Raw genomic sequence first — 14,457 nt, forward strand, 5'->3', positions numbered from 1 at the left:
AAAGTAAAAAGAATGAAAAGAACTGAGGATAGTCTCAGAGACCTCTGGGACCATATCAAATGCACCAACATTTGAATTATAGAGGTCCCAGAAGAAGAAGACAAAAAGAAAGGGTATGAGAAAATTTTTGAACAGATTACAGTTGAAAATTTCCCCAACATGGAAAAGGAAGTAGTCAATCAAGTTTAAGAGGCACAAAGAGTCCCATACAGGATAAACCCAAGGAGAAACACGCTAAGACACATACTGATCAAACCAACAAAGACTAAACACAAAGAAAGAATATTGAAAGCAGCAAGGGAGAAGCAACAAGTAACATACAAGGGAAACCCTATATGCTTAACAGCTGATCTTTCAGCAGAAACTCTGTAGGCCAGAAGGGAATGGCAAGATATATTTAAAGTACTGAAAGGGAAAAATCTACAACCAAGATTACTGTACCCAACAAGGATCTCATTCAGAATTGATGGAGGAATAAAATGCTTTTCAGACAAGAAAAAGTTAAGGGAATTCAGTACCACCAAACCAGCTTTACAACAAATATTAAAGGGACTTATATAGTCAAGAAATACAAGAGAAGAAAAATGACCTACAAAATCAACCCCAAACAATTAAGAAAATGGCAATAGGAACATTTATATCAATAATTACTTTAAATGTAAATGAATTAAATGCTCCAACCAAAACACACAGACTGGCTGAATGGATACAAAAACAAGACCGGTATATATGCTGTCTACAAGAAACCCACTTCAGATCTCAAGACTGAAAGTGAGAGGATGAAAAAGTATATTACATGCAAATGGAAAGCAAAGCTGGATTAGCAATCCTCATGTCAGACAAAATAGACCTTAGAATAAAGAAGACTACAAGAGTTAAGGAAGGACACTACATAATGATCAAAGAATCAATTCAAGAGAAAGATATAACAATTATAAATATCTATGCACCCAACATAGGAGCACCACAATGCTATGACGCTAAATATCAGTTACAAGAAAAAAACTGTAAGAAACACAAACACATGGAGATTAAACAACATGTTTCTAAATAAACAACAGATTACTGAAGAAATCAAAAGGGAAATCAAAAAATTTCTAGAAACAAATGACAAAACACAACTCAAAACCTATGGGATGCAGCAAAAGCCATTCTAAGAGGGAAGTTTATAGCAATACAATCCTACCTTAATAAACAAGAAGAACATTGAATAGATAATCTAACTTTACACCTAAAACAACTGGAAAAAGAAGTACAAACCCCCCCCAAATTAGTAGAAGCAAAGAAATCATAAAGATCCAAGCAGAAATAAATGAAAAAGAAATGAAAGAAACAGTAGTAAAGATTAATAAAACTAAAAGCTGGTTCTTTGAGAAGATAAACAAAATTGACAAACCTTTAGCCAGACTAATCAAGAAAAAAAGAAGAATCAAATCAACAAAATTAAAAATGAAAAAGGAAACATTACAACAAACAGTAGAGAAATACAAAGGATTATAAGAGAGTATTATGAGCAACTATATGGCACTAAAATGGATAACCTGGAAGAAATGGATGGATTCTTAAAAAAATTCAATTTTCCAAGACTGAACCAGAAAGAAATTATGAACAACCCAATTACAAGCACTGAAATTGAAGCTGTGATCAAAAATCTCCCAAAAAACAAAAGCCCAGGACCAGATGGCTTCATGGGAGAATTCTGTCAAACATTTAGAGAAGAACTAATGCCTATCCTTCTAAAATTCTTTAAAAAAATTGCAGAGGAAAGAACACTTCCGAACTCATTCTACAAGGCCACCATCACCTGATACCAAAACCAGACAAAGACAACACGAAAAAAAGAAAACTACAGGCCAATATCACTGATGAACATAGATGCAAAAATCCTCAACAAAATTTTAGCAAACAGAATTCAGCAACACATCAAAAAGCTTATATACTATGATCAAGTTGGGTTTATTCCAGGGATGCAAGAATTCTTCAATATATGAAAATCAATCAATATGATACACCATATAAACAATTTGAAAGATAAAAACCATATGATCATCTCAATAGATGCAGAAAAAGCCTTTGACAAAACTCAGCACCCATTTATGATTAAAACTCTTCAGAGTGGGCACAGAAGGAACCTACCTCAACATAGTAAAAGCCATATATGATAAGCCTACAGCAAACATTATTCTCAATGGTGAAAAACTGAAAGCATTCCCCCTGAGATCAGAAACAAGATAAGGGTGTCCACTTTCTCAACTATTATTCAACATAGTTCTGGAAGTCCTAGCTACAGAAATCAGAGAAGAAAATATGGGGAGGGAGGAGGGTTCAGGATGGGGAACACATGTATACCTGTGGCAGATTCGTTTTGATGTACGGCAAAACCAATACAATATTGTAAAGTTAAAAAATAAAATAAAAAAAATAAAGAAGTAAACCTCTGACTGTTTGCAGATGACATGATACTGTACATAGATAGCCCTAAAGATAGTATCAGAAAATTACTAGAGCTAATCAGTGAATTTCTCAGAGTTGCAGGATACAAAATCAATATGCCAAAATCACTGGCATTTCTGTATACTAGCAATGAAAATCAGAGAAATTAAAGAATCAATCCCATTCACCATTGCAACAAAAAGAATTAAATATCTAGGAATAAACTTACTTAAGGAGACAAAAGAACTGTACACAGATAATTATAAGACACTAATGAAAGAAATCAAAGATGACATAAACAGATGGAGAGATATTCCATGTTCCTGCATAGGAAGAATCAATATTATCAAAGTGACTATACTACCAAATGCAATCTACAGATTCAGTGTGGATCCCTATCAAATTACCAGTAGCATTTTTCACAGAACTAGAACAAAAAATTTCACAATTCAAATGGAAACACAACAGGCCCTGAATAGCCAAAGCAGTCTTGAGAAAGAAGAATGGAGCTGGACGAATCAACCTTTCTGACTTCAGATTATACTACAAAGCTCCAGTCATCAAGATAGTATGGTACTGGCACAAAAACAGAAATATAGACCAATGGAACAAGATAGAAAACCCAGAAAAAAACCCATGAACCTATGGGTACCTTATTTTTGACAAAGGAGGCAAGAATATACAATGCGGCAAAGACAGCCTCTTTGATAAATGGTGCTGGGAAAACTGGATAGCTGCATGCAAAAGAGTGAAATTAGAACACTTCTTAACACCATATACAAAGATAAACTCAAAATGGATTAAAGACCTAAATGTAAGACAAGAAACTATAAAACTTTTAGAAGAAAACATAGGCAGAAAACTCTACATAAAGCAAGATCCTCTATGACCCACCTCCTAGAGTAATGGAAATAAAACAAAAGTAAACAAGTGGGACCTAATTAAACTTAAAAGCTTTTGCATAGCAAAGGAAATTATAAGCAAGGTGAAAAGACAACCCTCAGAATGGGAGAAAATAATAGCAAATGAAACAACGGACAAAGGATTAATTTCCAAAATATACAAGCAGCTTGTACAACTCAATGCCAGAAAAACAAACAACCCAATCATGAAGTGGGAAAAAGGCCTAAACAGTCATTTCTCCAAAGAAGACATACAGACACATGAAAAGATGCTCAACATCGCTCATTATTCAGTTCAGTTCAGTTCAGTTCAGTTCAGTTGCTCAGTCGTGTCCGACTCTTTGCAACCCCATGAATCGCAGCACGCCAGGCCTCCCTGTCCATCACCAACTCCCGGAGTTCACTCAGACTCACGTCCATCGAGTCAGTGATACCATTCAGCCATCTCATCCTCTGTCGTCCTCTTCTCCTCCTGCCCCCAGTCCCTCCCAGCATCAGAGTCTTTTCCAATGAGTCAGCTCTTCGCATGAGGTGGCCAAAGTACTGGAGTTTCAGCTTTAGCATCATTCCTTCCAAAGAAATCCCAGGGCTGATCTCCTTCAGAATGGACTGGTTGGATCTCCTTGCAGTCCAAGGGACTCTCAAGAGTCTTCTCCACCACCACAGTTCAAAGGCATTAATTCTCTGGTGCTCAGCTTTCTTCACAGTCCAACTCTCGCATCCATACATGACCACTGAAAAAGCTATAGCCTTGACTAGACGGACCTTTGTTGGCAAAGTAATGTCTCTTCTTTTGAATATGCTATGTAGGTTGGTCATAACTTTTCTTCCAAGGAGTAAGCATCTTTTAATTTCATGGCTGCAGTCACCATCTGCAGTGATTTTGGAGCCCCCCAAAATAAAGTCTGACACTGTTTCCACTGTTTCCCCATCTATTTCCCATGAAGTGATGGGACCAGATGCCATGATCTTCGTTTTCTGAATGTTGAGCTTTAAGCCAACTTTTTCACTCTCCTTTTTCACCTTCATCAAGAGGCTTTTGAGTTCCTCTTCACTTTCTGCCATAAGGGTGGTGTCATCTGCATATCTGAGGCTATTGATATTTCTCCTGGCAATCTTGATACCAGCTTGTGCTTCTTCCAGCCCAGCATTTCTCATGATGTACTCTGCATATAAGTTAAATAAGCAGGGTGACAATATACAGCCTTGACGTACTCCTTTTCCTATTTGGAACCAGTCTGTTGTTCCATGTCCAGTTCTAAGTGTTGCTTCCTGACCTGCATACAAATTTCTCAAGAGGCAGATCAGGTGTTCTGGCATTCCCATCTCTTTCAGAATTTTCCACAGTTTATTGTGATCCACACAGTCAAAGGCTTATTATTAGAGAAATGCAAATCAAAACTGCAATGAGGTACTACCTCACACTGGTCAGAATGGCTGCTATCAAATAGTCTACAAACAATAAATGCTGGAGAGGGTGTGGAGAAAAGGGAATGCTCTTGCACTGTTGGTGGGAATGTAAATTGATACAGCCACTATGGAAGACGGTATGGACATTCCTTAAAAAACTAGGAATAAAATCAGAATAAAACCAACATATGACCCAGCAATCCCACTCCTAGGCATATCCAAAACTGAAATAGACACATGTATGCCATTGTTTATAGCAGTACATTTGTAATAGGTAGAACATGGAAGCAACCAAGATGTCCATTGACAGATGAATGGAAAAAGAAGTCGTGGTACATACACACAATGGAATATTACTAAGCCATAAAAAGGAATGCATGTGAGTCACTTCTGATGAGGTGGATGAACCGAGAACCTATTATATAGAGTGAAGTGAGTCAGAGAGAGGAAGATAAATATTGTATTCTAATGCATATATGGAATCTAGAAAAATAGTACTGAAGAATTTATTTACAGAGCAGCAGTGGAGAAACAGAGAATGGACTTATGGACATTGGGAGAGGGCAGGAGAGGGTGAGATGTATGAAGAGAGTAACATGGAAACTTACATTACTATATGTAAAATAGTTAGCCAACAGGATTTTGCTGTATGGCTCAGGAAACTCAAACAGTGGCTCTGTATTAACCTAGAGGGATGGGGTGGGGAGGGAGATGGGAGGGAGGTTCAAAAGGGAGGGGATATATGTATACCTGTGGCTGACTCATGTTGAGGTTTGACAGAAAATAGTAAAATTCTGTAAAGCAATTATCCATCAATAAAAAAAAAATTTTTTTTCTTCTAGTTTTATGAAGATGTAATTGACGTATAGCACTGTGTAAGTTTAAAGTGTGCATCATAGTGATTTAATTTATAAGCATCATGATATCATAAGTTTAATGGGCAGCCATCATCTCATATAGATACAAAATTAAAAAATAGAAAAATAAATTTTTCCTTGTGATGAAAACTTTTAGGATTTACTCTTAACAACTTTTGTATATAACACACAGTGGTGTTAATTAATCATGTTGTACTTGTTTATTTTATAACTGGAAGTTTGTATCTTTGGATGGCCTTCAACCAGATTCCCCCTCCCTAAATACTTTTAAAAATCTGCTTTTACTGGGTAATGTGTGTACATATTTCTGAAAGCACAGGCTTGTAATGCAAAACAGCAGTCTCACTCCCATCTCTGTGTTCTACATGCAAGCAGCAATTGTCTATGTAAATCTTTTATCTACTGCTTCTGGAGTTTAGCCTCATTTCTAAATAATACCAGTTTTGGATAGTACCTTTTGAAAGCTGAGGATTCCATAATAGTTCCCCTTATCTCATTCTTCTGATATTGTTATGTCATAATTTTTGTTTTTGTCGTAACAATAATTATTTTTTACTGATCCCAGAGTTATGCTTTGCTTAAACATCCCTTCTTGTACAACTGTGTTTTTTTAACCTTGGAATTAATTGCTTCATTTATTGTTTGTTAGTTTTCTCTTGTTTATCAGTTCTCCCCAGAGACTCGAGCAGATTTATGAAAACCCCCAGTGCCATTTTCCACATGGTCAGATGCATCAGGTAATCCATGAGACCCATTTCCTTCTGGAGTTCTTCATCCTGGGAGCAAGTCTTCCATCCCTGGACCCCGTTCCTTTCTGCTCCATCTTTCAGATACTTTCTATGCCAGCTGCATCTCTGTCTTCATGGGTATCTCTTCACAAGTAAAGTAATTCCCTTTACTTCTTTCCTTGCTAGTCTTGCTTTCTTTTTTCAGTTTTGTTGAGTAGCTTCTTGGGAAAAAGTGTATAGAAGTTAGTTGTTTGAGACTTCTTGTATTGGTTATCTATTGCTTTATAATAAATTACTCCAAAATTTAGTCACTTGAAACAGTAATAAGCATTTTATTTTTCAGTCTTTATGGTCAGGAACTTGGGAGCAAATTAGCTGGGTGGTTCTGGCTCAGGGAATCACATGAAATTGCAGTGAAGAGGTCAGCCAGGGAAGCAGCTATTTGAAGGCTTGACTGGGACTGCAGGAACTGCTTCTACGGTGACTGACTTAAAGACTGGCAGGTTGTTGCTGGTTGTTAGTTGGAAGCCTTATTCCCATAGGCCTCTCCACAGGCTTACTGAGGGCCCCCATGACCTTGTGACTAGCTTCTCTGGGAGTGAATGGTTTACAAGAGCAAGATAGAAGTGACAGTGTTTTTAATAACCTAGATTTCTGCCACATTCTGTTCCTTACAGATGAGTCATTAAGTCCTGCCCACTTTCAGGGAGACAGGAATTAGGGTCCAGCTTTTGAAGGGAGGCATGTCAAAGATTTATTGGACGTGTTTTAAAACCCTTAACATCTTTCATGTCCAGAACCATCTTTTAACTCACCCTTCAGAGTATGGAATTCTAGATGTAAGTAATGATGTTTCCTCAGAATTTTGAAGGCATTTTTCCATTGTCTTCTAGCCTCTAGTATTGCTTTGAGAAGCCTGTTACCATTGTGAATCTTGATCCTCTGTACATGACCTGTTTTCTTCCTGAATAGCTGTAAGATGTTTTCTTTATCCTTGATGCTATGGAACAGCAAGGTGATATGTGCTTCTCTTTTCATTCATGTGAATACTCAGAGGAACATTTATATCAGGAAACATATCTTTTGCTCTGAGAAGTTTCTTACATTGTTTCTTCTCCATTATTTTCTGTTTTCTCATTTTGGAACTCTTCCTGGTTAGCTGCTGAACCCCCAAGATTGATCTTTGAATTTTTTTATATTTCATATATATATTATATTATTACATAGTATTTAGATCTTATATATTATATTTTTATTGTACTTCCCTCCACCTTTTCCCTTCATTCTTATTTTATTCTTTTTAAGAGTGTATTCAACTTTCTTTTCCAATCCTTTTACTAAATATTTTATTTCCATTCTGTATTTAATTTCCAAAAGCCCTTATGTCCTCTGATTACCCATTTTTTATACTTTTTCCAACTCCTATTCTTTCCTCATGGGTGTAATCTCATCCTTTTATGGGTATTAAATGCAGTTGTTTTAAACTTTTTTTTTCTGTATCTTGACTTGTTCCTGTTTGTTTATACTTCTTTTTTGTTCATTTGTCTCTCTGTGTTTCATTTTGATGCTTTTCACAAATAACTAGCCACCTTTGGCCATCATTCATATCTAGGAGTGAGTCAATATAATCTGCCTGTGTGCAGAGCTTGTCAGCTGCTGAGCTCTAGAAGTTTTCTTCTCACTGGTGAGCCTTTCTCTCTTTAGGGCTTCCCATGTATTTTCCCCTATCCAGACCCTTCTTCATTTCTTTGTAGATTTGGAAGTATGACTCAGACTTTTCTTATATTCGCCCCTCTCAACTTCTTTCTTTACAGAGTGCCTGTGTGTGTATAGTGTACATAATGCAGATCTTAGGGTTCTGTCTCAGTTTAGTTATGTTCGGAGGTTATGGCATGGCATTGTGCTCCTTCCTTTGTTTGATAACTGTAAGTGTTTGTTGATTTATTTTGTACTTGTTTTCTGTTTACTTCATTATGTCTTTGGGAAGAGAGAGTTTATGATCTGGATTCATTTGTAATTTTACTGTAGCTTTTTGAATTTTCCCCTACTTTTTGAATTCTGAATGTTTGTTATCTGCAGAGTAGTAGTATGGATGTACAATAATTTCTGTAGCCAATACTCTGTTATTGGATTTTACTTTGTTCCTGGTTTTATGCATTACAAGTATTGCTGTTGTGGACATCCTTTTCCATGCAATATTGGCCAAGGTTGTTATTTCTTTAGAATGGAATCCTCAGCGTAATTACTAGATCAAAGGATGTAGTCAGTGAAGTCCTTAAAACTTATTTGTAAGTTACTTTCTAAATTGTTGAGTTGGTTTATATTCTCTGTATCAGTTGGCATTGTATATTTATTTTAAATTAATTTATTAATTTTAATTGGAGGCTAATTACTTTACAGTATTGTGGTGGTTTTGCCATACATTGACATGAATCAGCTATGGGTATACCTGTGTCCCCCATCCTGAATCCCCCACCCACCTCCCTCCCCATCCCATCCCTCTGGGTTGTCCCAGTGCACCGGCTTTGAGTGCCCTGTTTCATGCATTGAACTTGGACTTGTGATCTGTTTCACATATGGTAATATACATGTTTCAGTGCTATTCTCTCAAATCATCCCACCCTCATCTTCTCCCACAGAGTCCAAAAGTCTGTTCTGTGTATCTGTGTCTCTTTTTCTGTCTCACATATAGGGTTATTGTTACCATCTTTCTAAATTCCATATATATGTGTTAATATACTGTATTGGTGTTTTTCTTTCTGACTTACTTCACTCTGTATAATTGGCTCCAGTTTCATCCACCTCATTAGAACTGATTCAAATGCGTTGATTTTAATAGCTGAGTAATATTCCATTGTGTATATGTACCACACCTTTCTTATCCATTCATGTGCTGAGGGACATCTAGGTTGCTTCCATGTCCTGGCTATTATAAACAGTGCTGTGATGAACATTGGGGTACACGTGTCTCTTTCAGTTCTGGCGTCCTCAGTGTGTATGCCCAGCAGTGGGATTGCTGAGTCATATGGCAGTTCTATTTTCAGTTTTTTAAGGAATCTCCACACTGTTCTCCATAGTGGCTGTATTAGTTTGCATTCCCACCAACAGTGTAAGAGGGTTCCCTTTTCCATACACCCTCTCCAGCATTTATTGTTTGTAGACATTTTGATAGCAGCCATTCTGACCGACGTGAGATGTTACCTCATTGTGGTTTTGATTTGCATTTCTCTGATAACGAGTGATGTTGAGCATCTTTTCATGTGTTTGTTAGCCATCTGTATGTCTTCTTTAGAGAAATGTCTGTTTAGTTCTTTGGCCCATTTTTTGATTGGGTCATTTATTTTTCTGGTAGGCATTGTTTATTATAATTGAAAAGAATAAAACAACTTTGCCAAGTGAAGAATAGTATTACATACTGTACATTTTAATTTGTACTTGTATTTGTCTCTCTGTCTCTTCTTTTGGCTGTTTTTGGTAGTGAGTATAGACAGTATTTCAGAGAAGGCGATGGCACCCCACTCCAGTACTCTTGCCTGGAAAATCCCATGGATGGAGGAGCCTGGTAGGCTGTGGTCCATGGGGTTGCTAAGAGTCGGACACGACTGAGCGACTTCCCTTTCACTTTTCACTTTCATGCACTGAAGAAGGAAATGGCAACCCACTCCAGTGTTCTTGCCTGGAGAATCCCAGGGATGGGGGAGCCTGGTGGGCTGCCGTCTATGGGGTCGCAGAGTCAGACATGACTGAAGGGACTTAGCAGTAGCAGCAGCATGGACAGTATTTAGATTTTTCTTACTGATTTATCCATGCTTGTTTAATTTCATCTGATGGTTTTAAGGCTTTGTCATGTTGCAGATATTTTTTATTGCTTTCTTCTTACCTTTGTTTGCTTTTTAATGTATCTTTAATTTCTGTGTTCACAAATAGTTTTTCAAAACATAACTTGTCCTTTGGATTTTTATGCTTTGAAAAGCTTTCTTCATCCCAATATCATTCACTATCTTTCCTTACTTTCTTTAAGTTTCATTTTGTAAATTTAACTGTTTAGTCCATTAATTGTTTTGTATAACGTAAGGCAAAGAACCTCATGTTATAGAATTTTTTCTCTGTATCAGTTCAGTTCAGTCACTCAGTTGTGTCCGACTCTTTGTGACTCCATGGACTGCAGCGTGCCAGGCTTCCCTGTCCCTCACCAACTCCCAGTGCTTGCTCAAACTCATGTCCATCGAGTTGGTGATGCCATCCAACCATCTCATCCTCTATTGTCCCCTTCTCCTGCCTTCAATCTTGCCCAGCATCAGGGTCTTTTCCAGTGAGTCAGCTCTTTGCATCAGGTGGCCAAAATATTGGAGTTTCAGCTTCAACATCAGTCCTTCCTGAAAATCCTGAAAATATTCAGGACTGATTTCCTTTAGGATGGACTGGTTGGATCTCCAAGGGACTCTCAAGAGTCTTCTCCAACACCACAGTTCAAAAACATCAATTCTTCGGTGCTCACTTTTCTTATGGTCCAGCTCTCACATCCATACATGACTACTGGAAAAACTATAGCTTTGACTATATGGACCTTTGTTGGCAAAGTAATGTCTCTGCTTTTTAATAAGCTGTCTAGGTTGGTCATAACTTTTCTTCCAAGGAGCAAGCGTCCTTTAATTTTATGGCTGCAGTCACCAGCAGTGATTTTTGAGCCCTGAAAAGTAAAGTCTCTCACTGTTTCGTTGTTTTACCATCTATTTGCCATGAAGTGATGGGGCTGGATGCCATGATCTTAGTTTTCTGAATGTTGAGTTTTAAGGCAACTTTTTTCCTCTGTACAGTTAAACTCATTTTTCTCTTGTCATTTATTGTCATCTGGTTTTCAAATAATTTGAAGTCACCTTTTTTGTAACATTTCCCACAACCGGAGTCTGTTTCTTGGCTTTTAAATCCTATTCTGCTTATCTTTTTATTCCAATGCAGCATACTTAAAAAAAAAAAAAAAGACTGTAGCCTTTTAATATGTTTTGTTCTTTCTCTGGTAATGCTAGTCCTTGAAAATCTCCCAAGACGCTATCCAGGTCCAAAACTGTGAGATGCCTTAATCAGGGAACTGCCAACAGGCAGTTGATTCTGAACCCAGGCCAGAGGGAGACCAGTGCAAACGTGGAACCTTGGAGCCACTTTGCTGGCATTCCCTAACACGTCCCTGATAAGAAGGAATATGGTCTCAGTTGGTGAAAGGGGTCAGTGAGCAGGTTCGCTAAGTATACGTGTGAAGATTGGAGGGGTGTGGGATTTTGAAGTCAAATATGTAGTTATAATTAATAATACTTTAAAAAAGCTAAATTACCTATTGAGTATAGAAGCCTCTACAGGCACCAAAGCAAGGGAGTTTGAATGTCTCTTTCTTTTCCGATGTCTTTTTACCTGCTTCATTTATGACTTTCTTTCCTTATGGAAGGCTGTTGAGGGGCTGGGGATAAGGGAGAGAAGAACAAGGAATAATGAGGATAGAGTCAAGGCAATTCTATTTGTGTAATTTAAAGTATACCTGTAATATTTTTTAGAGATGCCTTCAAAACTTCAAACATTTCAGTCCCATTGTACCTTTTTTTTTCAATTGTAAACAATGACTGGTAGGTTTATTTCAGAATTTCTGCTTGGCCTAGGGCAAATATATCAATGGAATACAAAGAGAATTCACCAGTTAAAAGTCCATATTCTTTTTTTAATGGTAATTTTTACAAAACATTTTTTCATTGAAATATTTTTAAAAGCAAAGGCTTTATTACTCCTGCTTAGCTTTCAGAGTCCTCTTTGGTTGGAGAATCTGGCTCTATTCTTAGCCATCACACGATCTTGACTGTAGCTGTAGCCTGTTCTCCCTTCTTATCTGCTATGTAACAGTTCCCAGTTCTTGTAGTACAATGTAGATAATGCTAGACTATTCCCATAAAATTTTACCAAAAGCGGAGGAGAAAGTAAAAGGAAGTAAGCATAGAGAGTAATATGTAATGAGATAATTTTTCAAAGGGGATCTAGTTTTAGCTTTCTTCAGCTCTGCTTTCTCTCTACCTCCAGGATTGCTTCAAATTTACAAAAACCATCTTTTCTCTACCACTTGGGAGAACCTTCAAGCATATGTAGACTCTAAATTTCAAACCCAAAAGAGAAGACTTCATGATTGACACTGGGAATGCTGAAAATGGGCATGGCTTATGCCTTCCACAAGAAATCATAACTAACTGTATTCTAGTAGCTACTATCCCACTCCACTACTCTTGCCTGGAAAATCTCATGGCTGGAGGAGCCTGGTAGGCTGCAGTCCATGGGGTCGCTAAGAGTCGGACACGACTGAGCAACTTCACTTTCACTTTTCACTTTCATGCTTTGGAGAAGGAAATGGCAACCCGCCGCAGTGTTCTTCCCTGGAGAATCCCAGGGACGGCGGAGCCTGATGGGCTGCGACCATGGGGTCGCATAGAGTCGGACACGACTGAAGCGACTTAGCAGCAGCAGCAGCAGTAGCTACTATGAGACAGTTATATCTAGCTATATCCCAATAGGCTATTGTCTTTACTAGAGATACACATGTGGTAGGTGGGTGGCAATCTGTCACAGCCTTTTATATGATAAGTCTATGTGATTTTATTTGTCATATAAAATTATAGTGGGAAATGGCAACCCACTCCAGTATTCTTGCCTAGAATATTCCATGAACAGAGGAGCCTGATGGACTACAGTCCATGGGGTCGCAAAGAGTTGGACACTACTGAGTGCACATGTGCACATCTGCGCGCACGCACACATACACACACACACACACGCATGCACACACACACATTGCTCATTCTCACACTGATGCTCATCCTCTGGCTTTTAAAATAAAGGATACAGTATTTTATAATAAAAACTATGGGATAGAACAAATGGACCCGGATTCTAGTCTGATTTACTAGTAAATTGTCTTGTCTCTTAGCCAGTGGCTCAGTCTTTCTATATAATTGGGATATAATTATATATCCCAAGATTGGGATATAATTAGTCTGTAATATTATGATTTTATCTTTAATTGAATTGTTTGAAATAATTATAAAATTTATACTTGAATTTTTCTCTTGATGATATATTAGTTTCTTTTAATATGATTGACGTATTAGTGAGGAATTGTTCTGATACGAGAAAAAATAGTTTGTTTTACAATGATACATTTTACAGGACAGGCTCTCCATTGTGCTGACAGGGGACCTGCCTGTATTTAAAAGGGGCTACAGGAGCTCACTATGAGTTTTTTATGAAGTAAATATTTGCCTCTTTATCACATACAGATTTAGATATTCTTAAACAATTTAATTGTATGTAGTTCTCTGTATACTTAGATTCCGTAGTTTCTAGTTTTAGTTCATTCATATATTTGACATTTCATATTAAAACTTTTAAGTTGAATTTAAACAAAAGCACCATATGTTAAAATACTTCTAACAGTGAGTTATTTGGTACTGTTAGTTAAATATGGAACAGTTTTTTCCTTCCTACTTATGTGTGATCTATTTTTTTTTTCAGAGTGAAAAGCTTTTGTTATACGATACAGTACAGAGTGAGTTAGAGGAGAAGATACGAAGGCTTGAAGAGGACCGGCACAGCATTGATATTACCTCAGGTGAGGGGAATGCTGTGATGTCATGTTTAAGTGACACTAAGCCTTTGGTTTACTGAGGTGTCTCCTCACATCTAGTCTCCTATACAGATGGTACATAAATGAAGCGTAGATCTTCACGACCCAGGTAATCACGATGATGTGATCACTCATCTAGAGCCAGACATCCTGGAATGTGAAGTCAAGTGGGTCTTAGAAAGCATCACTACAAACAAAGCTAGAGGAGGTGATGGAATTCCAGTTGAGCTCTTTCAAATCCTGAAAGATGATGCTGTGAAAGTGCTGCACTCAATATGCCAGCAAGTTTGGAAAACTCAGCAGTGGCCACAGGACTGGAAAAGGTCCATTTTCATTCCAATCCCAAAGAAAGGAAATGCCAAAGAATGCTCAAACTACAGCACAATTGCACTCATCTCACACGCTAGTAAAGTAATGCTCAAAATTCTCCAAGCCAGGCTTCAGCAATACGT

General features: G+C 37.6%; 1 protein-coding gene across 1 annotated transcript in view; it reads left to right on the forward strand.

Moving 5' to 3' along the window:
* Positions 1 to 14,457, forward strand: part of BRMS1L (breast cancer metastasis-suppressor 1-like) — a 44,205-nt gene that overhangs the window by 18,115 nt on the left and 11,633 nt on the right. The window contains exon 5 of the mRNA XM_010835312.1: positions 13,894 to 13,990. Within this exon, the coding sequence (XP_010833614.1) occupies positions 13,894 to 13,990 (97 nt within the window). The remainder of the gene's footprint in view (positions 1 to 13,893; positions 13,991 to 14,457) is intronic.

Source organism: Bison bison, unplaced genomic scaffold (genome assembly GCF_000754665.1).
Source record: "Bison bison bison isolate TAMUID 2011002044 unplaced genomic scaffold, Bison_UMD1.0 scf7180017864041, whole genome shotgun sequence".
Classification (NCBI taxonomy): Eukaryota; Metazoa; Chordata; class Mammalia; order Artiodactyla; family Bovidae; genus Bison; species Bison bison.